This window comes from Doryrhamphus excisus, chromosome 18, assembly GCF_030265055.1.
Source record: "Doryrhamphus excisus isolate RoL2022-K1 chromosome 18, RoL_Dexc_1.0, whole genome shotgun sequence".
In the NCBI taxonomy this organism is placed as follows: Eukaryota; Metazoa; Chordata; class Actinopteri; order Syngnathiformes; family Syngnathidae; genus Doryrhamphus; species Doryrhamphus excisus.
The window spans coordinates 7,265,254-7,293,177 of NC_080483.1; the positions used below are offsets into that span (position 1 = coordinate 7,265,254).

The 27,924-nt window shown below is 40.4% G+C and overlaps 1 protein-coding gene across 1 annotated transcript; it reads right to left on the reverse strand.

Moving 5' to 3' along the window:
* Positions 1–587: 587 nt before the first annotated feature.
* shmt2 (serine hydroxymethyltransferase 2 (mitochondrial)) lies at positions 588–27,750 on the reverse strand. Its single transcript, XM_058055301.1, has 12 exons — positions 27,585–27,750; positions 17,390–17,581; positions 14,930–15,009; positions 14,381–14,581; positions 10,679–10,760; positions 9,696–9,818; positions 6,928–7,067; positions 6,679–6,841; positions 6,466–6,565; positions 5,288–5,443; positions 2,271–2,378; positions 588–1,615 (listed from the first exon to the last, which is right to left on the reverse strand). The coding sequence occupies exons 1-12, from the start codon at positions 27,615–27,617 to the stop codon at positions 1,488–1,490; spliced, it is 1,506 nt and encodes a 501-aa protein (XP_057911284.1). The 5' UTR covers positions 27,618–27,750; the 3' UTR covers positions 588–1,487.
* Between the last annotated feature and the right edge of the window lie 174 nt (positions 27,751–27,924).

Consider the following 27,924-nt stretch of genomic DNA (forward strand, 5'->3'; position numbering starts at 1 on the left):
GTGCGATGGAAGCGCTAACCCGGCTGCAAAGATACTACCGTGAGTGCAGGATTATTGCATTGAAGATTCAACATTACATTAACTTTTTCTGTATTGATTTAAAGATCATATATTATTTGATTTAAGCATCTCTTGTTTTATAAGGTATAAGATGATAGATTGTGTATAGAAGCACCCATGTGCTATGAGTGTCCATATGGAGGTGTGTACTTCTGTGTATATATTCATATGTGTGCGTAAGTGTGCTCGTGTATGTGAATGCGTGTGTGTGAATGTGTAATTGTCACTGAGAATGACAAAAGGAGAGAGACTGCCTTCTACCACCCAGCAAACCCCGCCCCCCACGCAGCCAGGTCAAGCCCCCACCGCCAGAGATCCTCCGGCCCCGTGGGTGCGGGCAAAGCCAGGGCCGACTCCCGTTTATGACTTTCTAAATATGTGTTTTGACATGATTAGAGCCCTGTAGACATGAAGTAACACCCCTATAGTTACTGCTACATAGCATCATATATATATATACACATTTTGGAGATCAACATTTGTCCTGTTATGTACTAATACCGCATTATACCATGACCCAACACACATTTTTATTTTGTATGACTTTATTTATAGTAATTCAAATGAGGTTTAGTCTGTTTAGACAATATCAGGGATAAAGACAACAGCAGACACTGGCGGATTCGCCAACATGTATGCTATTCTAGTTTCACATACGGTAATTAGGCGGCCTGGAGATGCTTTGCAAAGAATGGTAGAAACATTGGTCCTACCGTAAATGAACACAGAGAAACCTGATTTGCTCACTGATGCAGTGATTATGGTCACCTGTCAACTACATAGAAAAAAAAAATCACATTGTAAAACACAACCTTGAAGTTGTCCTCAAAGAAAGACCATACTCAAAAGGAGAAAGTAAATAAATGCCTTTCTTTAAATTGAAAATTAATTCTTGCTGTTATGGCTATTATTAATAAAAATAACATGTTTATCTACACTGAATGTTAAGTTAGGATTTATTCCAGTAATTCTTTTGTTACAAGGTTCATACAAAATGTATGAAAAACCTTGTTTAACATTATGGATCTTGAGCATTTGTGGGATAAATAGTTTTGGATGTTTTTTTTTTAAATAATTAGAGCTCTACAAGTGCTCTTTGTAGATCATAAATGGCCTCATAAATCATGTAGCTTTCGTACCACTGCGTGATATTGTAAAACACATTTAATGTCATAACGGTGTGCTCTCAAACATTAAGAATTCCAAAACATTAAGACTTAGTAGTGGACAAATTGAATGTCAGTGTTTGAGTTTGACAGGTCCATGTAAACACAAAAAAAACTATAGAAAATAGGTTCATCTCTTCTATGAAATCTGAAAAATGTTATTGTTAAGAGGCCTCGTTTTTTTTTAAGCCTTGTTTTTTTTAATTTTTATTTTATTTTTTCTAAAAGAAAGGATTGTGTCCAGCTGCATCTCTAAAGACCCTAATGGTCATGGAAGCCCGGCATGGGAAAAGGCCTGGCAAATTCTTCCACGCGGTGGCGCAGACCGGCAATTCGGGCCACTGTCTCGGGGTCCTCCAGCAAGAAGTTCTTGAAGTCCTGGAGCTTTCCTGCACAGGAACAACCAACGAGGGTGATAGGCTGTTTTGTGTCTAATTTCGCTTTTAGCTATACTTTTGAGTGTACGGCACCAATTGTTTGTTTTTTTTTTGTTTTCATTCATGCACCCCTTATGACAACTGGTGTACTAGAGCCCAACCGATAAATGGGGCTGATTATGACATGGCAGTGAAAATATACACTATATTATCCCATATATATAACTTTTTTCCCCCAACCTAGCCTATATATTATTATACAAGTTTTGAGCCTTGGCTCTAAACTTAAAAATAGGTTTGAAATTGGGTGGTGAAGAAGGTAAGAAGACAAACATACCACTGCCACACAAAATGGGAGGAGTACCTTTTTTCACCATGTCTCATCAATGTAACATTACTGATTCCTAATAAACAGAATACTGAAAAATCGTGACAGAGCAAGGCAGCAATATTGGAACCACGATGTAGCAAGGGACGACTGTACAGTGGATCCCGGATTTAGCATTCACAACCTTGTCAATAGGGCCCTTAAATGATCACAATGTACAAAATGGGAAGATACGCCAACCTATCAATTATTCCATGATTTCTGTCATCCACTGGTAGTTCCTGAATGGTAACCGGCGTGAAAAGTGACCCATTTGCAACATCCTTCATCATTGCTCACCTGTCTTTTTCTTCACATCCAAGGCAATCTGGAAGCCCTCGTCCATAAACTCCACCACTTGAACAAAATCCGCTTCTTTGAACTGCCTGGATGTCAAAGCTGGAGCGCCTGGAACACACAAACAAACACCATGGCATCAGATACTCAAACATGACTCCCTGCTTCACCATGTGGCAGAAAATATTGAGAATTCATATTTCTCTCAATGAACCACAGCTCCACAAGTGCTGAAGGCATTCATGCAGCCCCTGACCCCAATGCTACCACCACTACGCTACACTCTACTCCATCATTCTGTATTCTACTTCTACTCACCACCCACATATGAAGTAGGAACAGTATTGTCAGTGCTTGACAGAAGAATTAAATGGTCTATCTTAATTAAAGTTTAGAAATTAGTCACTCAAATCATAACAACAATGATAATCACACGTCAACAAAAGAAAAGGTATGTCATTTGCATAGGGAGGTAAAGATCCAGCCGTCAGATTATGATAAAAAAAAAAAATGGGGCAGTGTAAATGAGGAGCTTGTGAACTTCCTGGAAGATGATTAAAAAGCTAAATATGTTTAATTAATCATGGCCTGCTCAGAGCAGTGTAGCTGACTCATATCCGTATGCAAGGATGGATTTGTTTTTTTCAAGGTGAAAAAACACATACAGATTCGATCAAAATCTTAAGACCAGTTGAAAAATAGCTAGATTTTACCTTTTGCACATTTGGATCTCAATGAGGTTTTTGAAAACAACAATTAAACTGAAATAGGCTGCGTATCAGTTGAAAAAAAAAAAACCCTCTCCAAACCAGATTTTTTTTTTTATATATATTTGGGCAAATACACGAAAAACACCACAGTGCATCTCCCACACCAATCAAAATATAACATTCCATTATTTACATTTGTATTCAACTATCTGATCACAAGCCCAAAAGGAGTAGGCTGAAGCAAAAGCTAATAAATGCCTACCCCTTTTTGCAAGATATAATCATGTTCATGCCACTGTCTTGTTTTCCCCCTGTTATTATTATCATTGTAATATTATTATTGTTATTATCATTATTGTTATAATCTTTATCATTATTACCATCATTATAATCATCATTAATATTACCATTTTCATCATTATAGTTAACAATTTTTAGATTTTTTTTTTAATTATTTAATTTTACAGACTTCATTGCTTCTTGTAGAGTGCTGTATCATTCCATCTGTTATTTTCTGAAATCTGCAGTATTTGTGCTTTTATTGTCAATTTATTAGCCCACTTTTTTGTGACATTTACATATTATTTTCTGGATTGCATGTGTCTAATCTTGTGCATTAAAAAACAAGAACTTGAGACGGTGTCTGAACAGATGACCAACCCAAACATCAGTATCTTCTTGTTAAACCCTACCTGAGGTTTTTAGACGTGTTTATTAGTTTGTGTGTGTCTAGTCTTGTGCATTAAAAAGCAAGGTTTTACCGATGACCAGCTCCAGCCCCAGTCTTCACTTGCTGTGCCTAATCTGGGTTGTTTGTTTGCATTGTATTTTATTGAATTGTATTGGAATGGTTGTTGTATTTTGAGGTATGTAGATAATGTTTTTAAATGAGTATTTTAAATCACCACCTTTCTTTGTTTTATCATCAACAACCAATTGTTGCCAACTCAATTTTTGAAGCAATGATGTCTTGCTGTCCATTATAACAATTTTTTTGTAAAGTAATAATAACAATTAATGATAATAATAATAAAAAAAATCTTAGTCAGACTCAGTAACGACTAATGAGTGTTTCCAGGAGACTATTGGGAAGATGGCTTCACGAAGGGCATCAACTGTCTAGAACTGATGGCCATTTTTTTAACTTCCCTTCCCATCCATCCCCAAATATTCGCTATGGGATTAAAATCAGGGGAACATGCGGGATGGTCCAAAAGAGTGACGTTAGTCTCCCTGAAGGAGTCTTTGGTCAAGCCAGCATTGTGAACTGTTGTGTCTTCCTGTGGAAAACTGCAGCTACACGTGACCAGCCTCCATTTGACGACCCTGCACAACCTGCGCCAGTGTGCCACAGAATGAAAAAAGCACCCACTGCGCCGGGTAGAAAACATCTCAGGTGGGATCTCCTTGTCATGCCAGTAACGTTGGAAGCCATCTGGACCGGCAACGTTACATTTTTTCCCCTCAGAGAATAAAACATTGACCCACCTTTCAATGTCCCATGTTTGATGCTCCTTGGCAAAGTCTAAATGGGCAGATTTGTGGAATTGAAGGAGACAAGGTCTTTGAATCTATTTTTTTTGTTTTCCTCACAGATGGTGGTCATCTGACGGTTATTCCGCAGTCAGGGCCTTCATTTGTGTCTTGACGGACAGCCAATCGGATCCTCCGGCTTATTTTTGGGGGGGTCTATCACTTGACTTTTTGCTCAGGATATTTAAAAAAAGCCTTACTGCTTCTAACCTCAGCAACACGCTATGAGAGGCCCTGCTTATGCATCTCCATGATCCGACCACCAGGAGGCATGACCGTGTGAATGCCTGACAGAAAATGACCATTTTGAGCAGATTTTGGCTTTTATAGTCTGTGGTCTTAAACTTTGGATCAGATGAAATTTCAGTTTGTTATTTTCCAAGTGATTTTGGGTGGCCAAACTACAACCCGGGGGCCACATCCGGCCTGCCAAGTGTTTGAATGCGGCGCACCCGTTCTTTCCAAAGTATTTAATTTAAACTTAACATACAATCTGGCATCATGGCTTAAGCCAAACTTTTGATGGTTTAAGTAGCTGTTTTATCAATTTCGTTATTTGATGTGGTCTGCTGTTTACACTTTTACAGATACAATACTTCCAGGTGGACTGTTATGTGTAAAAATAAATGTTGTTAAAGCGATGCGGCCCGTGAGTCAAAACATTTGCCCACTCCTGCTCTACATAAAACCTCATTAAGGTCCAAATTGAGTCCATGTAGCGTACGGTGGCGCTTTAAATGCAGCAGCATAATCAAATGGTTTGTTTGTGACCCTCACCGAGCCTGAGGCCTCCAGGAGTGAGGGCGCTCTTGTCCCCAGGGCAGGTGTTCTTGTTGGCAGTGATTGAAACCAGTTCCAGGACCCGTTCTGCCCGGGCGCCGTCAATGCCCTTGGGTCGCAGATCTACCAGAACCAGGTGGTTTTCGGTGCCCCCTGAAACAATCAGTTAAAACATTTTGATTAGAAGGAAACATCTCAACCTGGGCTTTGATCAACAAGAGCAAGATCATGTAACTGGAAAAATGTCATCTCTTCTTAGCTTTATGTTTTTGGCTATCTTTTGCATGGACTGGATGAAAAATAGTGAATTAATGCAAATTACAAAAAAACCTTTTCCCTACAAAAATAGGCATTTTTTCCCACAAAACCCATCTCTCCTTCACCAAAAGTCGAAAATAAATGTAAAATGTACAGCATACATGTACTCCTGTTTAACAAGCCCACAGCTTCACTAATAAAGTTTTTTTCAAAAGCAGATTTTGCACTTTATTCCGCGGTCCTTAAATGCGCCATGGTTGCGTGCTGCAATATTAGTTTGTTTGGCTATGGAAGCACCACCATCACCGGTCAATTCGGCTCAAATCATTCATTACTGGTGAGTAGCTATACGTTTTACACTTTAAATGTGTTTAATGAGTGTGTGAGGTATATTTACGGAGTAATCCTGGATTGTGTATCAATTACACAAGTATTTTCAACACTTGCTTGTCGCTGTGGAACGTAACCCCTGTCAAAAGCAGGAATCGGAGCTACAATATTAGGAACATTAGAACAATCGAGGCTGCACGGTGTTCAAGTGTTTAGCATGCTGGAGGCACAGTCAAGAGACATGTGTTCAAATCTCCGCTTGGGCATCTCTGTGTGGACCTTTTCTCCAGGTAGTCCGGTTTCCCACGTTCCAAAATAGGTTAGGTTAATTAATAACTCTAAATTGTCAATAGATGTGAATGTGAGTGCTCTGTGATTGGGCGTACCCCACCCCTTGGCTAAAGTCAGCTGGGATAGGCTCCAGCATACCCCCACAACCCAAATGCAACACAAGACTTCTATCCAAAAATCTGCCTGATTTGAAGATAATGGTTGACCAATATGTGGTTTTACGTGGTTGTAGTAAAATAGTACAATCCAGTGGCACTTTCCTTTGCTAAGATGCTTGTGAATTACAAGTCGAGTACCTGATACCAGGGTGTAGCCTTTGCTGAGGAGAGCAGAAGCCATGGCCTTGGAATTCTTAAGAACTTGGGCAATATACTCCTTAAACATAGGAGACTGAGCCTGCACACAACAAAGATGTAGTTTTAATCCCGATACTTGACTAGCACTGATGTAAATGTAACCAGCATAAAAATAGGATTGCATCAACTTGATGAAATATTTGGTTTCCTGACCTGTCTGAGTGCCACAGCTACACCAGCGATGGCGTGGTTGTGAGGTCCACCCTGCAGGGACGGGAACACCGAGAAGTTGATCTTGTCCTCCAGGTCGTACATGATCTCCTTCCCCTTCTTGTCCACGGAGCGGACGCCCTTACGGAAGAAGATGAGACCAGCTCTGGAACAAACAGAAGAATCGATGAACATTCTGCTGGTGTTTTTGACAGTAGAGCATCACCACGTAGGTCGTTATTAACATGTCACCTGGCTCCTCGGAGGGATTTGTGTGTGGTGGTGGAGACCAGGTCAGCGTGCTCGAAAGGGGAAGGGATGGCTTTGGCTGCCACCAGTCCGCTGATGTGAGCCATGTCAGCCAGCATGTAGGCCTTGATGTCCGTGCACAGCTGAGGAGGAAAACACATTTTACTTGGAATCAACTAATTGCGTACTTGGCATCGTCCACAATCAATGGAGACAGTTTCATATTTTTTATGGGATGGGACAATAGTTGCTGCTGCTTCAATAGCTGAGATTAACTTAATGGTGCCTCTGGTGGTTGCAGCCAGTAGTGCAGCCAAGTGGCGTATTAACAGGCATATAAAACTGTATTTTTCCCTACCAAAAAAGCTAGAGGAAGATGAGTCTTATTTATAGAATTTATAGTATTTATAGTTATATCCATAATTACCATAAAACTGAGCCCTGCCTCATATTTTAGGTATTTTAGGCATGTATTATTCTACACATTTTTGTCTAAATTAAGCATGTCATAGCATAAAATGATACATAAAGTAAAATAATGCATTCACACAATGTCACTTCCTGTCCTCCACCTACTCAGCTCCCCTAACACCAGACACACTGCAACACATGTGCTTATTTCCTTTATTTACATCTTATTTTCTCTTATGTCTACTACATTGGGTAATAGTAGAGTAATGGTGGCATTTCATGTATGGAGGTCTGTACTTAGAACCAATATGCCAATATATGGAATATGAAAATATTCCATTTATAAATAAAGAATCCTATTTTGTGGAAATTCACTAGTCTCAGCCGGGGGCCCCATGGAACGAGTTAACTGTCATGAACATGGGATTACTGCATAGACACAATAATGCATCATACTGAGTGCTATCTGTGTGTCTAATAATTTAGTTGCATGAGCGGCAAAAATATTAGACAGTATGAACCATATTTATGGATACAGTATAACTTGTATTGGACCTCATTAGATTTATTTAAAGACAAAGGCATATCAAAAGAAAGTCGTTGGCAATTCACACATCAGCCCTTCTCCTGAGGGGCCCCAAATATTACAACACCACTAATTTTATTTTGCCTTCTCTTGCCAACACTTTCGGAAAAAGAGGCACCATTTGCACGCGCGCATGCAAATGACTTGCTGGCGAGAGATCAGAGCGCTGCATCTTTTCAGAACGCTCCAGTAAATATGCATTATCATGAAAATCTGCTGTCCGCTCTCATATCTTAAGTGGATCAGAACACGTTTATTACTGGCAGGGGTTGACAAGGGGGGAGATGATCACCAGCCTGGTGGAGGAGTGGTGGTGGTTGGAGTGTGCACGTCCTAAGAATGTGCCGGTAAGACTGCTGAAAATCTTTCTACCATAAAACAGTGAATGATTCCACTGAGAGACACTAGCGGGTTGGTGGAGAAATATGGCTGCACTTCAGGTCTAGTGGCAGAGCTGTTATGGATCTTAATAAAGACACACGGCGCTGCAATGGTGGGATACTCCATCTGAGGGTACCTCGCTAAAGTGGAGCTGTGCAACAAAGACCAAGCAGTAACGACACATAACTGGGTCTCTTGTGCACTTTGTGTGCTTGAAAGTTGCTTGCTTGGAGTATCGTCCACTATAGTTGAGTAGGTGAATCATGGAGGAACCCTGGAAATGGTTTTACACTGGAACTATAATATGACTTGATTCCTATAATATTTTGACCGTATGGTCTTTTTTCTGGTATGGAGTATTAGGGCCATATTGAGAAATAATCTGAGATTTTGTTGTACATTTACAAGGAAACAACACAAGAATGTCCCACATTTTTGCCGTTTTTTTTTAATCTAGCAAATATTTCAACATTATTCTTAAAAAAATCTCTTCCTAAAATTTATTTTCATGATATAAAGACTTTATTCCAATAATATTTTGACATTATTTCCTTATTGTAAGTTTTCCCTAACCTAATTTTCCCAAAATTCCAACAGTATTGTTTACCTTAATATTAAACATAAAAAATATTATTTTTTACAATTATAGGATTATTTCATTAACATTTTACATAACTCTAAGCTACTAAATTAGCATTTTCTTTGATATTACAAGTTTATTTTTGTAAAATTGCAACTTCTTTCTCGTTAAAATCCAACTTTTTTCCCTTAATATTTTGTCATTTATGTCTTTTCCATTTCTGCAGTTTTTTTTTAATTTTACTACTTTTTGACTTTCTTTTTGTACATTTTCGTTTTATAATTATGACTTTACTCCCATAATATTTTGACTTTTGTCTCATAACATTTCTCAGGCTGTGGCGTTAATAATTTAGATCAGGGGTATCCAATTTTTACAGATTAAGATATGCCTTTATTCGTCCCTCAGTGGGGACATTTGTAGATCATTTAGAGGTTACAGGAGATCATTGATATTTATATATAGATTTTTTTAACTTTAGGCTTAAAAAAACAGATTAACTTAAAAGCCAAACCTTGTGCTATTACAGTAGTAGTATAATTTTGTGATTGTGCCTTTTTGCTCAAGTACCAGCAGTGGTACTTGCACAATAATACTTGACAATAAACACCTAAAAGGAAATTCTGCAAGATGGTTGACGTCTAGATCTTCTGTACACTTTTGAGACAAATTTACCAAAAAGTTTGGGTTAACTGTCCCACTTCAACCGGCGTCTTTGATCCAGGATATTGCAAAGTTGATGTAACTTTTGACACAGAAGTTGCAAAGAGGGTGTTGACAGACAGGGGTCAAGGTCGGACAAGACGTGCGCACCTTCTTGATGCGGGCGTAGTCAATGAGGCGGGCGTAGGCGCTGGTGCCAGCGATGATGAGCTTGGGCCTGAACAGCTTGGCCGTCATCTCCATCTGGTCGTAGTCGATGAGTCCTGTCGCGGGCTGAGGGGGCCCATTGAGGAGAGCGAGGGGGGGGGGGACAAGAAGTGAGAAGAGTGCCAGGAAAGATTTAGGGCAAAAGTAGGCAAGTAAAAGGAAAAAAAAAAAAGTTAGATATCTGAGGCTCACTTGCAAACAACATCAAAGAGGGATTATTTCCATTCGGCGCCGCTACATTTGAAGCTACTACCTTAGAAAGAGGACGGAATTATTTAAAAAGATACTTCGGTGCAATTGAGGTAATGCACCCTAAATGCAACCTTTCAAGTGCCCACTCAAGCGCTGATACGAAGCTGGCTTTGGAGACACTTCATGCTCTTTTTATTGAAATAAGTCACATCAGATGGGAGTCAAATAAGACCAAGTTTGAGGCGGCAGGGGAAAAGATGGCGCTGATAGAAAAAAAGTGAGACAAAAAGACAAGCGAAAGAAGGGAGAAAGCTTTATTTAGACAAGCTGACAATCTCCCATCTGCAGCGCACATCTAATGCCGGCTACTCCCTTCGCTCTATCAAGCTGACCGTCGCGAGGACAGAGCCGCCGGTGCTGGCCGGCCTGTCGATTTCCCATTATCTCTCCCCACAAAGGGGTGCCGGCTGCCCATACATCACACTGACTCTCAGGGCCATCTTTCAGCAAATGTAACACCAGCACACCTTGATGACCCCCACAGTCAAACCGATACTGATACTGATCTGATGCACTGCTCATTTTAACGCCAACATGAATTAGCACTGGAGGAGCGATAAGGAGATTGGGAATGGAAATTGCTGCATATTAAACCGAGTTTCATTAAAGTTTATCTTGAGTTCAGTTAGTTAAGTTATCTAGACTGCGTTACATAGCCGAGGCTCTCCACTTACATTGAGCTTGTAGGGCATGGACTCAAAATAGATGGAGGTTGCCGAGATCCTCTTCACATCTGACATGTAGCCATGGGTCAGGCTGAAGAAATCAAAAAAAAAAAAGAGCATGAGTGTTAAAAGCTGTAATGTAACAATGTAGGAAATAGTGTCGCAATAAAATAAACATGCATGTCATAAAGGAGGACGTCCATTCTGCAGTTGCAGTACACCCCACATTTTCAGCAACATCTTCTCAAGGGACAACAATTCATCTAGTACAGTAAACCTCGGATATATCGGATTCAATTGTTCCCACTGGTTTTGTCCGATATAAGCAAAATCCGTTATATGCGTATACCGGAAAATGTCCGTTTTACGCATATATCGGATTTATATCCGCTATATGCGTAAATCGGATTTTATCCGTTATAAAAAGGCACTTCCTTGACTATGTTTCCAATGTACCTGGACGCGCAGGCAACGCTGCAAACAACGTCGTATAGCGGCCTGTCACGATTCGGCGAATCGGAGCGCCACGATGCGGCCATCCGATATATGCGAGGGAAATTTAATGGAAATGCATTGGAACGGGACTGGAGATTTTGTCCGAAATAGGCGAAATCCGTTATAAAAAATCCGATATATGCAATGAATTTTTATTGGAAATGCATTACAGAAAAATCGGTTCTTTTTTATCTGTCCGTTGTGAGCGATATATCCGAGGTTTACTGTACATATATATTAGAATAGTCAGTGTACAGTTTGTATAGCAGTACAGATTTATTAGCTAATGAAAATGAGTCAACACACAGAGATTATTTTTGCAATAGCTGACAACACAGGGCAAGTAGATCTCATAGCGTCTAAACCAGGGGTCAGCAACCCACGGCTCCAGAGCCGCATGTGGCTCTTCAGCCTCTTTGTTGTGGCTCCCGTCACAATGCTCAAGTATTTTTTTTTAACACCCGAATGGGGAAAATACGCATCTTTGAAAAAAATCCGACTTTCTGTGAGACCAAGACTACTTGATCAACTCTGAACTACTTTGATACCCCAAAATTCCCTCCAAATCTGGCAGTCAATCATATAACATATAGACATATAAAAATATATATTTTCTATATAAACATATAGACAAACAACCATTCACACTCACATTCATACCTATGGACAATTTGGAGTAGCCAATTAACCTAGCATGTTTTTGGAATGTGGGAGGAAACCTAAGTACCTGGAGAAAACCCACGCATGCACGGGGAGAACATGCAAACTCCACACAGAGATGGCAGAGCGTGGAATTGAACCCTGGTCTCCTAGCTGTGAGGTCTGCGCGCTAACCACTCGAGCACGTCTCTGCTGTTTTTAAATGATGTTTTGCGGCTCCAGTGTATTTTTCTTTAGTGAGCCAGGGGGTAAAATGGCTCTTTTGATTGTAAAGGTTGCTGACCCCTGGTCTAAACGGTGCTCAAAGTGGGAATATCAGAGTGAGCACCAGTGTCATCTGAGCACTGCCTTAATCTGTTGGGCATGGCATTCACGTGGGTTTTCACACAAAAGTGTGTCTGCAGACAAAAATATTCAAACGTCTAAAATGTGGTGTATACTTGTATGCAATTTGTGGCGTATAGTAAAAACGTTCAGATGTCCTCAAATGTTTACCAAGCCAATAACAGCATGATATTTTCATACAAAGTTGGATAAACACATTTATTGGATTTCATAGTATGTGTATTTCTAAAATATGACTTCACTTTATCATTTAATATGCGTGTCAACTTTTTGCCATGTCTAAAACCAAGTGGATACGCCAGCTGGACCTCACGAAGGTCGCGAGGGGTGCTGGAGCCTATCCTAGCTGTCTCACGAGCTGGTACACCCTGGACTGGTGGCCAGCCAATCACAGGGCACATATACTAGACAAACAACCATTCACACTCACATTCATACCTGGACAATTTGGAGTCACCAATTAACCTAGCATGTTTTTGGAATGTGGGAGGAAACCGGAGTACCCGGAGAAAACCCACACATGCACGGGGAGAACATGCAAACTCCACACAGAGATGGCCGAGGGTAGAATTGAACTCGGGTCTTCTAGCTGTGAGGCCTTCGTGCTAACCACTTCTCCCGCCATGCAGCCCCATTTATAATGATAATTTTTTATTTAGATTTTTTGTTGCTGTGATGTTGTTGGTTGGTTGTAGGATATATTTTTTTTACGTTTCACTTTTAGTTTTCAGTTTCCCCCTGAAGGATTGCTACGTTGTTGTGGTCGGGGGTGGGGGGATACGTGCCTCAGTGCCGCTCAGAGCTATAACAGCAGTAGCTCAGTCTTCAGGTGGGACGCCCAAGTTGGACAGGTCTCAGGGTAGAGGTCTGACAAAGTGCAATCCACTTCTCCGGTTGAGGGCTGGACACACAGCTAACAACCCATGCCGTGTGCAAAAAGTGCCGGTGCATGATATGAATGCATAATGCCCCCTTAACAAGAAAGGTTACACTCCTGTATTTCATCCTTCCACTTGAGGATGGTCAATTGGGTTCCGGTGTGTGGGGAAAAAGTACTTGACCAGTCCGACACCTTCACCTTCCTCAGCAGGACACTTATCATGGAAGTGTATTTGGGCTCTTTATCATGTTGGAAAACTAATGTGGCCCAGTTTCCCAAGGGATGGGGGCGGGGGGTCACATGCTCCTTCACAATCTCTCAGTACATGTTGGAAGTCAACTTTGCCCTCTGTGAACAACAGCTCTCATACAGGCCCGAACCATACCACCATCACCACCATTTTGACAAGAAAGGATAGTACATCTATACTGCTAAACAAGCTGTATAATGACTAAAGTATGTATTTAAATGAAATGTACAAGCGTATTCAAGGGTCAAAATGCGGAGGGAGTAGGTACAATTTTGGCATGTCTGGTAATATAAAGGTGTACACCAGGGGTCTCAAACACGCGGCCCGTGGGCCAAATGTGGCCCGCAGGACACTAGTTTGAGGCCCCCGCCTTGATATGAAAGTTTAATGTTGCAGCCCGCGCAAGTTTGATATGGATGCTGTATGGTATCATGTACCCAGAAAAAATTATTACGTTTGATTAATGTTCATGTTAAAGGTTAAATAACTGTTAATAGTTATCCTCCCTATCCGTGTGGAAGTGGTAAGTTTTTGGCTATTTAAGTTTAAAGGAAATAACTTGAAGGCTACCGTTTAGGTCGCTAGCTCTCTAGTTTGCGAGTTAGCATGTGTCTCAAGACCCTGCAGTTGCGCAATATGTTGTAAATAAAAAAAGTATAAATGTGACTATAGTCGTGTTTTGTCATGTCTACAGGGCTCTAATAATGCTTTGTTCATTTTAATCTGAAAAAATAATTTGTCTACCCACCAACTATATGTGGTTTCTTAAGTTTTTATTATTTGCCGTTTTATTATTATTATATTTATTTATTACTGATTGATTTTCTTTATTATTGATTTGTTTATTTTTCATCTTATTTTGTGTAGAAAAATAAAAATTAATATATTTGAGAACAGTGGAATGTTTTATCAGAGCTTTTATTGTAGAAAATCGGAACCAAAGCACTGAAAAAGTTTGTATATTTTGTATAGCCTTGCCCAGACCCTAGCTCCAGCGGCCTCCAGGTAAATTGAGTTTGAGACCCCTGGTGTACACACTTAGTATAGGTATAAAGTATAGTATAAGTATAAAAGTACTGACTGTCCTCCATCAGGAAGGTCCAGGCCCATGATACGGTCGTGGGGGTTAAGCACGGCGGTGTAGACAGCAAAGTTGGCTGGGGAGCCAGAATACGGCTGGACGTTCACCCCCCATTTTTCCGGGTCCAAGTCGAAAGCATCCAAGGCTCGCTTTTGGCACAGGAGCTCAATTTGATCCACCACCTCTGCTCCACCATAGTACCTATGGAGTAGCAGATGCAACAGCATTAAAATATTATAAATATATATATTTTTATTTATCTCTATTAGATGTTAAACGACCCTTGTTTCAAAGAGTGGATTTACAGATGAGACAGCCACAGATGGCTAAACTACTCCCATCATTGGGATTGTGCTTTTATTTCATTTCATTAAAAGGGAAAACAATCCCAAGCACAAATGAAAACCATGCTTGGTTTGAGTCTCCAATGCGGAACTGAAGAAGCCTCACATAAAAGAAACGGTAGCTGTGACTAAGATGTACAGTATGTGTTAGAATGTCCAATCTCATGAATCTGTCATCAGTAGCAGTGCTAATGAGGTGGCTTACCTTCTCCCCGGGTAGCCTTCAGAGTATTTGTTGTTGAGACAGGAGCCTTGAGCCTCCAGAGCAGCTCGGCTGCAGAAATTCTGAGGTGATAGCACATACGAGCAAGCATGTCAATTAATCAGAGAACTCGACACTGGTGCAAATTAAAGCGTGTTAGGGTGATACAGCACGCTAGTCTGCCTTATCACATTGTCGGCGCCAATGGAACAACAGTATGGATTCAACATGTGTGACCTTGTACAAGATAGGATGTACTATGTTGAGGTACATTTGAGTAGTGGCTATGTACTGGCTGTGAGATCCAAATATTCACAACTTCACAGGGTTAGAAACTCATAACACGATTCAATCTAAATATTGGAATAATCAGATGCACATCAGTGTTCCAATTGCCGTTTAGCCACATTTTCTGTTTTATGTTCTCTTTTATTTATTTAGTTTTTAAATCAATGTATTCGAATTATCCGAATAATCATTGCATCAATCGACTGAATTGATACTAGGAATTAAAGTATTCGATTTAAGCCTGGCCGGCTTTATATAGATGTGTGTTTTTAGCAATTTTAAACATCAAGCATGTTTGAGTGTGGCGCACATATGATGTCATGTAAAGGCGACTGTTATTGTTACCAAAAGTCTGGCACTTCCTGACACGTCCTTTCCAAAGTACATACGTTTGTGAGTTTTTGTCCAGTTAAGAGTGACCCTCGACGCCCTACTCCTACCCTACCCTACCCCTGACGTTATACTCAATTGAATCTGCCTGTGGTATCATCGCCACGATTGTACTGGATTTATACCACATCGAGTCATACAAGTGCATACGAGTTAGTCCAACTGTGAGCCTTTCAAACTCGACAGGACAAGATAAAAAGGTATGTAGGACATAAATTAACTTTGATAGCTATCTACATATGAAATTTCATTGATACATCACAGCTTTTGTCTTGACTCAATGCTAAAACAATTGGAACTATTTTCCAGTATGAAATTTTCTCTAACTTCTTTAATACTTGCAGAGAAGTGAATGAGGTATCAAATTTAAGTTTAAGTCAGGTTTTATCAGGTACAATTAATTATTCACAGATTTCATTTAATTCAACCTGAATCAGTTTAAAGTTAGTGAATTGTTTTGGATGATATTGTTCTACATGAACCCATACCAGCATTTCATCGTATTGGCAACCACAAATGATGATATGGGCCGCACAGTGGGCGAGTGGTTAGCATGTTGGCCACAGTCAGGAGATCGGGAGGACCTGGGTTGGATAGCGCATATCAACACTTCCCTACTCTTCCTTCTCTGTATTTTTCTGAAAATTCTGGATTCATGTCCAGTTTTGGCTCATCCTTCATTTAAAAATTCAAATTAATTTTTTTTTTTTCCAACCCTGCGATTTGACCGATCCGTGGTGTATGCTACCTCTCGACCAAAGTCGGCTGGGACAAGCTCCAGCTCACCTGTGACCCCAATGAGGACAATGGCATAGAAAATAAATTTAATTTGTGCTAAAGAAAAACAAACTTGACATAAACACAAAGCAGGATTTATTATTACTTTGCCACTTTTTGCTCTCTTAAAGCTGCATTTTCAAGGATCATGCCTATAATATTATTTGACTTTACACGAAAAAACATTAGCAAGAAAGGTGGTATCACCCAGGATCATAAATCATAACCACCACTAAAATAAATGATCATGTAAACAAATAAGGCGCTCTCTCAGATTAAAATGATAATCCTTGCAAAAGGGAGGATTATTTATTGCTGCGTAGTGTACGTAGAGTTTGATACTGTGTTCCATTTACGTAGTGGCCATGGCGCCATGAGTAAGTCTGGACTCATGAGATGACATGGGGCATGTAATCATGTGGGATCCAGACAGTGCCAATCAAAACTGAGCATAGTTCTGCTGGATTGTGCAGGTGTATCAATTGTTGTGCGGAGTGAATGCACGTTTGCCGTGTGTGTTGCAAAGAGGACATTGCACATGTACTCCTGTGGAAAAATCCAGCAGGATTGCCTTTTAAAAACAGCCCGCCTTGAGACGCGCTGAGCTCCTCAGGCTTGCGGGCGGGAAGTGGGGAGGAGGAAGAATAAAGATATCAGCCTTATCTTGCGGCAGAGCGGTGTGGCTTTGTGTGGAGAGAGGCGGCTGATATACTTCACTGAACAACTACTGTGCCGAGAAAGAAGCCGGTAACAAGGAGGCGGGAAGGAGGCAGCATAACACCTTGCCTGCACTCAAGTAAGATTTCCTATTTCAGCCTTAGAATGAAAACAGAAACTGATCCAAAGCTAACTACTGTGTGAGCGTTTTGCACAACACATTTGAAATGATTAACACCAGTAAAGTATGCAGAGATAAACTGACCCACAAAAGTGTATTTATCAACAGTCCTTGTATCTCATCCGCCACTGGGAACTTTGATCTGTTTGGCAATCATTGATTAACGTTACCTCGGATGCAATGAGCTCCAAGCCGCGACACTGCCTGTCCTTCTCCTTCAGCAGCAGGTCCCACATCTCCGGGTCGTCCTGAGACAGACTTTCCTGGCCCGTCCAAGGCCGGTCTTCATCCACGGGGCGACTGGCGGCGTGGGACTGTTGCCCACGGACACAGATGCGTGCTGGGGCACGTTGGCACAGAGGCTGGGGGGAGGGAAAAAAAAGTGTGCAGATATAAGTTGTTTGAAAATAGGTAGGGTTGAACAACAGCAGACACCGTCTATACAGGCACTCCAAAATCTGCAGATCTCAAGAACTTTCTAAGTAGAGCTTAAAATCAGAGCAAGAGACAACACATTTTGAGAAGACAATTTCTTGAATGCTGCATTCAAATGCAAAGATGCTTTTGTCAGTCGATCAAAAGTTTAAGAGCACAATTTGCACAAACATTTGGATTCTGTAGTTTTCTGACAGATATTGTTTCCCTTTGTGATGGCCGGCCATATAACATTTAGACCATCAGAAAAAAACTGCAATAAAAGTCTATTGTTCCGGTTATCTTTACTGACACCTTGTGGCCAGTGTAAAATACAACGCCTTTCAATGAGTCTTCTGAAAGCCTTATATTTGACTTTTATGTTCGAAAATGCTCATTTAGGCAGCAAATATGCAACATTTGCTAATATCTGCATTTTTTTTTAACAATATGCCATAATCAACCATGAAAAAGAACATGCTTTATTAATACTGTATGTTGTTGAAAATATTTTCTTTTTGCAGCTAAGTGGCTTAACATAATATTCAGACTAGTCCAACACATTTCATGTACTTAACTCCTTTCAGTAATATTGTATGTACCATAATGGAATTGGACTCTTGCATGTTTTCCATTATTTGACTTATCTCCATGGTTGTTCATCATGCAACAATCAGCATTTTTCACAAAAAAAACTTTTACAGCCTCAGTGTACCCAAGGAGGGCATGAGAGGACAGACAGATTCAGCATTTCCAGCTTATCTAATCTGGATATGGCCTGCAGAGTTCTGCTGCTGCAACGTTGGATCGCGTTAGTCTGTGGAAGAGTATTTTCTGTTTGGAGTTTTTTTTTTGTTTTACTAAGCAGTTTTAGGGTTTGCATTTTGTTGCCCTACTGTACCCAAAATGAACTACACTACGACGTTATACAAAGCTACATATAGAACTTTGATTATACCATATATCATACCACATAAATTGCATTGATGTTTGTCTCCCATTACACTGGACTGGTCATTAGCTGCATTAAAGCCAGCTTTAATGAGCCACCACACTAACTACTAACAGTGTATTCCCCTTATTATGCCATACGTTATTACATTAATACAAAAAAATGGTCTCAAAATAATGTTGACAATAATATTGTTTATTGGCAATAAGTTGTGGGACTATTATCGTGCAGCAAAATCTGTTATGGTGACAGGTCTTGTCTTGACGGAAACTGTCCTTTGCTGTCTGTGGAGGGGAGGAAGGGACACAGCAATGACACAGAAACCTGCTTTCCCTTCCCGAACCATCCTTTCCGCAGCTAAGCATCCTGGCCAAGTTGCACCCATGTGGCATTTTTATTTGGACTTTTTAAACTATCATCAAATTTGCTTCCAAACAGAACAGAGCTGCTTTTACACAAACCCATGTCAGTCCCCCTGCGCTCTGCCGCCTAATTTCCTCGCAGCCTTGACGGTTACAAGAGATTAATTAATAATCGCAGGATAAACTCATTCTAACTGAGCACGAGTGCCAAGACACAGCACCAAATGTGTCACCCTTGGACTATTTTTAGGCGATAGATTACTCTTTCCGGTTCAAGGTGAACTTGAAAGAAAACTTGGGGAAAAAAAAGGAGGAGGCTACATCAACACCAACCAGGGACAATGCAACAGCGAAGCCCCTTTGGAAGCAAGCTGATCGGCTCATCATCAATTCTATGAGTTTCCAGTGTCAAATGAGTAATTGTGTATGGTACAGGTTGGTACACCAATGGCCGCTAGTGCTGCCTTGCACCTTCCACTGCTTCAGCATGGGGGCAGTCGGCTTTCAAACTCAAAACATGTTTTTGTTGTTTCATAGAAGTAAACAACATAAGAAAAAAATAAAGATTTTAATGCCAAATAACTACATTTAATCACAGATTTACAACATAACACAAAATAATAATCTATGTACAGATTTTTTGAACAACAATGGTGTCACCAACGTCACCCCAGGATCCAAAGCCAGACAAATTCTGTGCAAGTGTGGATTTCTTCATATACGTTGCCATTTTACTCTCACAGTGCGCAATACGCCAAATTCTGTCTTCATATCCAAGCTGTTGCTGCTGATTGGAGGAAAACAGAACTGTCCCTGGGACAGAAATACATTGCCTACAAGTCTGAAGTTTAATGTGGGAGAAACTGATTTCCCACATTAACAGCGTTTGATTGAGCTCTAGCAGTCTGTAAAAGGTCATAACGCCGTTTCTTAAAAGGGGACCTATTATGTATGCTTTTTCCACTTTTCTGACCTATAAATGTAGTTAAAATGTTTTATTCTCGTGTTAAACGATGCCAAAGTTGCAGATAATGTGGTATGCGCACTTGAAAGTGAGTCCTGAAAGAAGTTTGGGATGGTTCTGTTTCAGGGGGCGTTGCAAAACTGTTGTTTTGTGATGTCACAGTGGGCTTCCTCATGGACATGGGTGTAGGTGTAGGCACGATACGCTCTCCCATAAGCTCTTCTTCCCACGCCCTTCATGTGAAGATGAACTTCAAATATTCGCCAAACTGTCTGGAAAACGCTAGTCCCGCAAAATAAGTGTAATGACCACATTTCCATTACCTACGTTGTGCCAAGATTGTCTGCAGTTCGTAAACGCAGCGCCCTCATGTCCATCTTCTGAGCTGCATGGCACCATCGCTGCTCCTGACAAAGTGTGTCCGACAATCAGTGCTCCCCCTCAAGCAGGTGAGGTTGGAGGAGCACCAGTGGTGCCTACTCTTTGACTTCATTGAATACAGTAAGTCAGGGGTCCTCAGCCAATAGCTAATGAGCTGCTAGTAGCTCCTTAAATACTTTTCAATTAGCTCTCCATTTATCAACTCCTATACTCACTAAATTAGAAAGTGTTATTCGCAGTAATCAGGAAGTAGTTGGGAGTGTGACCTATCACAGCAGAGTGCCTGGAGGTACGGAATAAGTTAAAACTGACTGCTTTGGCTGTAAGCACAAACCCAAGGAAAAGAGCTGGAATATGTGCAGATTCTGCAAGATCTGGAAAGTTTTCTATGTGGGTTATTGTGTGCAGCTGCTCTGCAGGAGTCCACAACCCAATACAAAAGGGTCAAAAAATGAGCATAATATGTCCTTTAAGTTTTATCACCAACTTTCGCTGGTATTTAAGATGACCATTTTTACATGTTTAGGCGGAGTAGTGTTTGCGATTCCACAACGATTGAACGGTCCACAAAAACACTCCTCCACAGAAGGACAGCATTTCATTCACATTGTCAATTTCCACAAGGTTCTGCATTTAACAGAAGATTCCGTTTTGATTGGCCAATACCGCTTTTCCACCCACAATTCCCATAATGCGGAGATCATAGGGTCCTGCTGTTGCAACAGACATTACCTTTGTACTTTGCTCTGACTTCTTATTGAACTCAATAGTGTTTGTCACCTTTATCAAAGTTCTGGCACTTTTTATTAGCACCCGTATTCGATGTAAAATTCCTCTAATACTCAAATACAAAGTGCGCCTGAACACCTCAGCAGGACAAGATGCGCTGTGCTTAATTTTCTCATTAAATGTATTACTAGAGTCTGGCGGAACTACAGTCCTGGACAGGTTTGCGCACCTCAGAGTGTCGGACACTACTGACTGAGGGGGAGGAACGCTACTAGCTCGCAGGCGTTACAAATGGCATCAAGACTCTCCTATCTCACTACAGTCTCCTGTTTGGGAACACATTGTTAAAATGATGCATGGACAGGCAAGTGGATAAATCCAAGGTTATGTGTCAACTTTTTTCCCACAGAGATCGGATATGACATATATTGCAATCTACCAATTTAATTTCTACTACGCCACTGTGTGTTTATACAACGGCCCCACCTCCACCCACCCAGGCAAAGAGACTGTATGACTGGAAAAAAGGCCTCATGCAATACATGACGTTGTTCTATGGAACAAACGTGCCAAGTTCCTGAAACAAATGCACAGAGTGAACCCTCTTCCTGTCTGTCTGGAGGCAAGAGACGAGGAAAACAGACATACATCCGTATGGCAATATTGAATTTCATTTTCATTTATTGTGTGATTTTATGACTTGATTATATTTATTGTGTGAATTTATTACCGTCCAAGGCCTAGTGCTCACAAGACATTTTTTCTGAATGAGAAATCACATTCTCACAAGATTGTGTGGCACCCCTATCTAGTGGGCTTAATGTAATAATGTTAAAAACCATATTAACAAGGCCATAAACAGGTTTTCTTGCTCTAACTATGAAAATATTCCATTGATAATTAATTCACTTATAACGGTCAGGCCTGGAACCCATTGAAGGAGGGATTACTGCACTCTAAAGTACGGCAACATTTTTATTTTCAATGGTTTCAATACGAGTTTGTCACTAAGAACAAAAGCTTTTTTTTTTTTTTAGCTTTTTGACTGTAGACTTGGTAGAGATGTGACTACAGTTTGCCTTTGTCGGGAGAAAAAACAAAACAAAACTAAAAAAAAACATCCATTCATCCTCCCTCTGTATTATTTTTGCCCATTTCCCGAAGCGTCTCTCGAGGCGAGTCAATTTTACAGATGACTGGCGTCTATCAGCGGTCATAGCAAACAATCAGCCAGTAAAACAAGAAAAACAGAGGAGATTAGAGAGACGGAAAGAAAGCTATGTAAGGCAGTAGTAGAGAAGGAGCGACATCCGTCAGTCTGACACACTTTCCTTTGCGCTGTCACCAACTAATAGGAAGGCAGTACAAATTGCCTTTGTGATTCAGTGGGGATGACACCGCACACTGGAAAAAAGCCGGATGGGGTTGAAGAGGCGTGAAGTGATGGGAGAGCGACGACACGGGATGTGGGTCAGGGGGTTTGTCAGAGTGACAATCAGGACTTTAAACGATGCCAACAAAGCCAATCTTCACTCGACTGTGTGCTGTCATGGCATGCAGCTGCTGTGCCACGATGGGCATACCTGAAATCCGCTTTGGATCGTTTTACATGGTTGCCATCCATACCTCCACAGTTGATAGCTAGCTTGGTGAAACAGTGGATTCAGATTGTTGATGCTGCTTTTAATGATGGGATCCCTTGCTGCGTAATGGTTGGCATTAGTAAAAAAAATTAAAATAAAAAAAGCCAAGTTCGGGGCCCTGGAAGGTGTGAAACACTACTCAATTAATTACATTTATCTCTAAACATAACTGAAATTAGAGTAGTAGGTTTGGAAAAAAAAAATTCTCTTTATTTTTCTCAGGCTGCTGTGCTTCCAGTCAAGTCTTCGGGCATCTGGCCCGCCACACTGGAACCTTGAGAATGGTACAAAATACTCCTCACAGGAACATGTTTCAAAATGTTAAAATCAATCAAAAATATTCAAGCATTATAGTATATCAAAATTTTTTTTTCAAGTTTCCCAGCCGTGGCACGGCGGACGAGTGCTTAGCACGCAGACCTCACAGCTAGGAGGATCAGGGTTTGATTCCACCCTCGACCATCTCTGCGTGGCGTTTGCATGTTCTCCCCGTGCATGCGTGGGTTTTCTCAGAGTTTTCTCCCACATTCCAAAAACATGCTAGGTTAATTGGTGACTCCAAATTGTCCATAGGTATGAATGTGAGTGTGAATGGTTGTTTGTCTATATGTGCCCTGTGATTGGCTGGCCACCAGTCCAGGGTGTACCCCGCCTCTCGCCCAAAGACACCAGCACCCCCCGCAAACCCTTGTGAGGAAAAAGCGGTAGAAAATGAATGAATGAAGTTTCCCAGCCACAATGTACCAATACAGTAAATACAATATTATACAAAATTATATTCACGGTCAATAAAAATAAAAGCTCTACAAGTTATTTTAATGCCAGTACACATGGGGTCAAATCGTGTTGATCAAACATGAAGCGGCGTGAAGGGGAACTAACATGCACATGGTTGTGTGAGGACACCACATGACTTTACCGAAAAGAAAGATGTCTCATGTCCTTTCAGAACATTCCCTGCAATGCCAGCTTAAGCAATTAGCATCAACAGGAAGCAGATGTATGCACGCGCTTGGAAGTAATGGAGGAGAAATGAGGACTAATTTATAAGGCTAAATTAAAAGGCACATGATGTATTCACAGACGCAGTGACAAAAGTTGAAATACGGCGGGCTCATGTGGTCTTGTAGTTTAGCATGACAACAATGAACTGATGCACTCGCATGCACTTACACAAAATGGAACTGAGGCAATTGCAACTTCTCCTTTTGCAGTATCCAGTTCCGTCAAGAAACCACAGCAACCAAAACTCCAGTGGTTTCACTTCTGAACCACAAACCCAAGATGTTTGATCAGAAATTCAACATTGAATTAGAAAAAAAATAATTGAGGGGTATAATGTTGAGAATACAGTCACAGTATCACAGAAAAGATGTAATATGTTACTACATAAATAATAATTTATAGTAATTTTACAAGTTGTAATTCATTGTATTTTTTTTTCGCTGACATTTCAAAGTAAAACATTACAGAAATATAACATTATCACGTATTGTAATCACTCTTCTGTCCTTCCGGTAGTTTCCGATCTAAATATCCATTGAGGAACGGTCGGAAGAAGGCATGCCAAGTGATACCTTCCATAATGCAGTCACGCCACGCATGGAGCAGACAAGCTTAGCCTTGCTGATACTTTAGCAATATTGAGGAACAGAAAACCATACACAAATTTAACAAAACTTTCATGCTTGATGCAGAGAAATGAACTTTTTGGCGACTTTTCTGATGAAAACAAGATAATCAAACGAATCAAAGACCATCATGATGGCAAGTCAGGTGAAGCCTCAACGCCTGCATGAAACTTAACCTCACCCTGTATTTTAGCAACCAGACTACAAAGCCATCAGCACCCAAAGTTAATGGTAATTGATTAGCTTCAGTAAATAAATGCAGACTTATGCTATTGTAGAATTGTTAGTCTTGCATAAAAATACACACATTCATTTATATTAAAGTGTTATGAAAATATTATATGACTCCAATGGCTCTCTTATCCAAAAAGGTTCCCGACCCCTGAGCTCAAGCATGGAAGCACAATCCAAGTTTGACCCCTAAATATGCCACACATACTTATTAAAGACATTACAAGTATAACATGTATAACTACTCTCCACTAATGAATGGCATCAGGCTAGTGATGCTAACGTCTTTCCGTCAGTTGTGGGGCCACCTCCATCTCCCTCTAAAGCTGCTAGCCGTGGTACTGCTCTGCTGCTCCATAGGCTGCTGGGTCGTCCTAGCTAGCTGTGGGTATACAGTAGCTGCGTCTACATAATCCACACTGCTTGCCTGTTGTTATTCCAACAACTTACCATCATATAGTATTAACTTGTATTCACCTCACCAAGTTTTGAGGCTGGATTGTGACAACTTAGTTTTCAAGCAACAAATCCCACTAATCATTTATTTGTAATACGATACTATTTACTTAAATGCTATTATTAAATACATGCATATTATACTATGTTTTCAAATTTACTTTTTGCAGCCACTTAATGTGGTCAGCACCCCTCAAAATGGACCTATTATGTTCATTTTACCACCCTTTGTATTGAGTTGAGGTCTCCAATAGAGTAGCTACACACAATAACCTGCACAGAAAACTTTCTAATTTGGCAGAATCCAGCTGTATTTCCTTCGATTTGTACCTCCTGCCAAAATGGTCTGTTTTAAATTATTCCTGCCCACTCCGCTGTGATTGGTCACACACCTAAAGCACTTCCTAACTATGAACCATATAAGTTAATCCGGCCCTCTATGACATCACGAAGGGGCAGTTTTACCACACATTTTGAGCCACCCCAAACTTTTTTCATTATCTGAAACATTTGTATTGTTTCACATAAATGCAACATTCTAACGCTAAAAGGTCAGAAAAGTAGAAAAAGCATAATAGGTCCCCTTTAAGTGTACATCCACATTGCAGTGCCCTTTTGTTGCTTTTTACCTTATCACTTACATAACCAACAATTCCATTATCAGTTCAAATTTGCTGGGCTTGCCTACTGTGTTTTGCAGGCTCATATTTTTGCACTTTGAACATTTGAGGACAAGGGACACACATGAAATACAGTGCATGACTGACCAAACCACAAGTAGAAATTTATATTTTGTTATCCATTCTGGAGGTAGCGAGCTACAGCCGGGGGGCCACATCCAGTTCTCCAAACATTTGAAACCAGCCCACCAGGGGCTTCCAAAGTATTTAATTTATCACACAATATAAAGTGGTAGAGTCAGATATTTTTCATTGGGGTGGCCAAGGTGAAACCATGACTCGCATGGGGGTACCAATAAGTTAATGCAATGGCTAGATGGCTAGTGGGGTGGCCGCCACTGTACATCCTTTATTCATGAACATTCAAGATGCCTTACTCAGAATTTTAATTTCATTAATTGAAGTGATCACAATCAAAAAGGGCCACACTTACATATAGCAGATTGTATGACACTTGAATAAATAAAATAAGACAAATAATTCCAGGTGAACTGTTAGAATTAAAGCTGAAACTAGTGTACATGTATCAAATATATACTCTGGCCTTGTGACCAATTCTGCAGCCGGTGAGTCAAAAAGTTTGGCCACCCCTTAAAAATGTTTGGGGACAGTCTATTTTCAAGCTATTTTGTCTGTGTTGACATTTATTTTTGGCCATTTTTAAAAATATTTTTTCTAAAAGAAATACAACATTTTTGGGTTATTATCAAGAAAACTATGGATAAAACTCTTGCAAGCTATTTTCTGTAATGTACCTTTGGTTGTACTAGGCAATAAAGTGAACAAATAACCCAAGAAACAAGGCTGGTCTAATAATTTTTTCCACAAATGTATGCGAGTAATGGTAACACACCTTAGCCACCACATTGAAAAATGTCTGTCTCTGCCACTGCTGCTACGCTAAGAGCGCTAGGCCTACATGAAAATTATCAACCTTGATTTTTGTCCTTTGACTTTTTGATGATCAAAAAAAATGTAATGACTACTCTATTGACTTTTAAAACAAATGTCAAAGCCCAAGCCTAATGGCGAGTATTTGTCAGATGTTGTACAATGCTGTTTACAGCCACATTGAAAGCTAATTGCTAATGCTCTATCCGTTAGCTTCACAACACATCAGATATGTCATGTTACATATATCCGTATCACCAAAACAAAATTTATGTTGTTAGGCTTTACTGATACCATTTATTCAACAAGCATTGAGATTTTGTACTTTGTTTGGCGGTCCTTGAACACATCATCGTTCTAAGCTGTGAGGCAAAAGATTGGCTACAGAAGCAGTCTGGCCCCAAGACTTGCAGTCAGGTGAACAAAAGTTTATATATGATAGTAAGTCCTTGGTGGAAGCAGTGTGGATTATGTAGACGTGCTAGCTTTGGCCTGACAACCAGGTTAAAGGCTACACGCTGACTGACATCTGTTCATCAATCTATCATTCATTAGTACATGTACATTTTCTATGTTATATGAATTTCATAAAAAAATAAAATACGTTTTTCTATGACAAAAGTTTGTAAAATGTTACTGTGGAGGATACCGGCCTGTAAAAGGTTACAATAAAGTTTAAAGATCAGACAGTGGTGACTAACCAGAGTGCAGAGGTACATGATGAAACTCAGCAGTGGCTGTTGCATCATTACGTGGCTGCCGCTCGCAAACGGACAGACACATTATATAAGCTTGCTTGCTTACTTAATAGTTAAACCAAACAGGCCAAATCAAGGACAGAAAATTTACTACTCTATTAATTAATTTAGTAAATGCGGCGCACCTTGCAATAAAAAGCAGGTGTCTAAGAATCACCTCGTTACCGGACATGATTGGAACAACTCTACTGTTCAAGCTAGCAAGCTCAAGCAAACAGTCCAAAAATCATCATACAAAAGGAATAAAACATCGTCATTTAGTGAAGCACTTACCCGGGCTAGTTGTCTCACAGCGAAAGACAGCATGGTTTGTGTATGCAGGCCAGTGGAAGAAGCAGCTCAGCCTGGAGCAGAGAATGACACACACTGATATCACACTCTTCCAGTCCAAAGGCTGAGCGGGTTGTCGGCACCCGAAAGTGACGTCACACACAGCGATAGGACTGATGGGAAATGTAGTGTACACGCAGACACAACAGAAACAACCACAGTCTGATTACAGTCGCTTTAAATTTTATTTAATTTGATTTTCTTTTACGGGCTGCCCCCCCCCCCAAAAAAAAAACAAACCCGAAAACACACATTAAAATAATAAATTATATTCACAAAATAA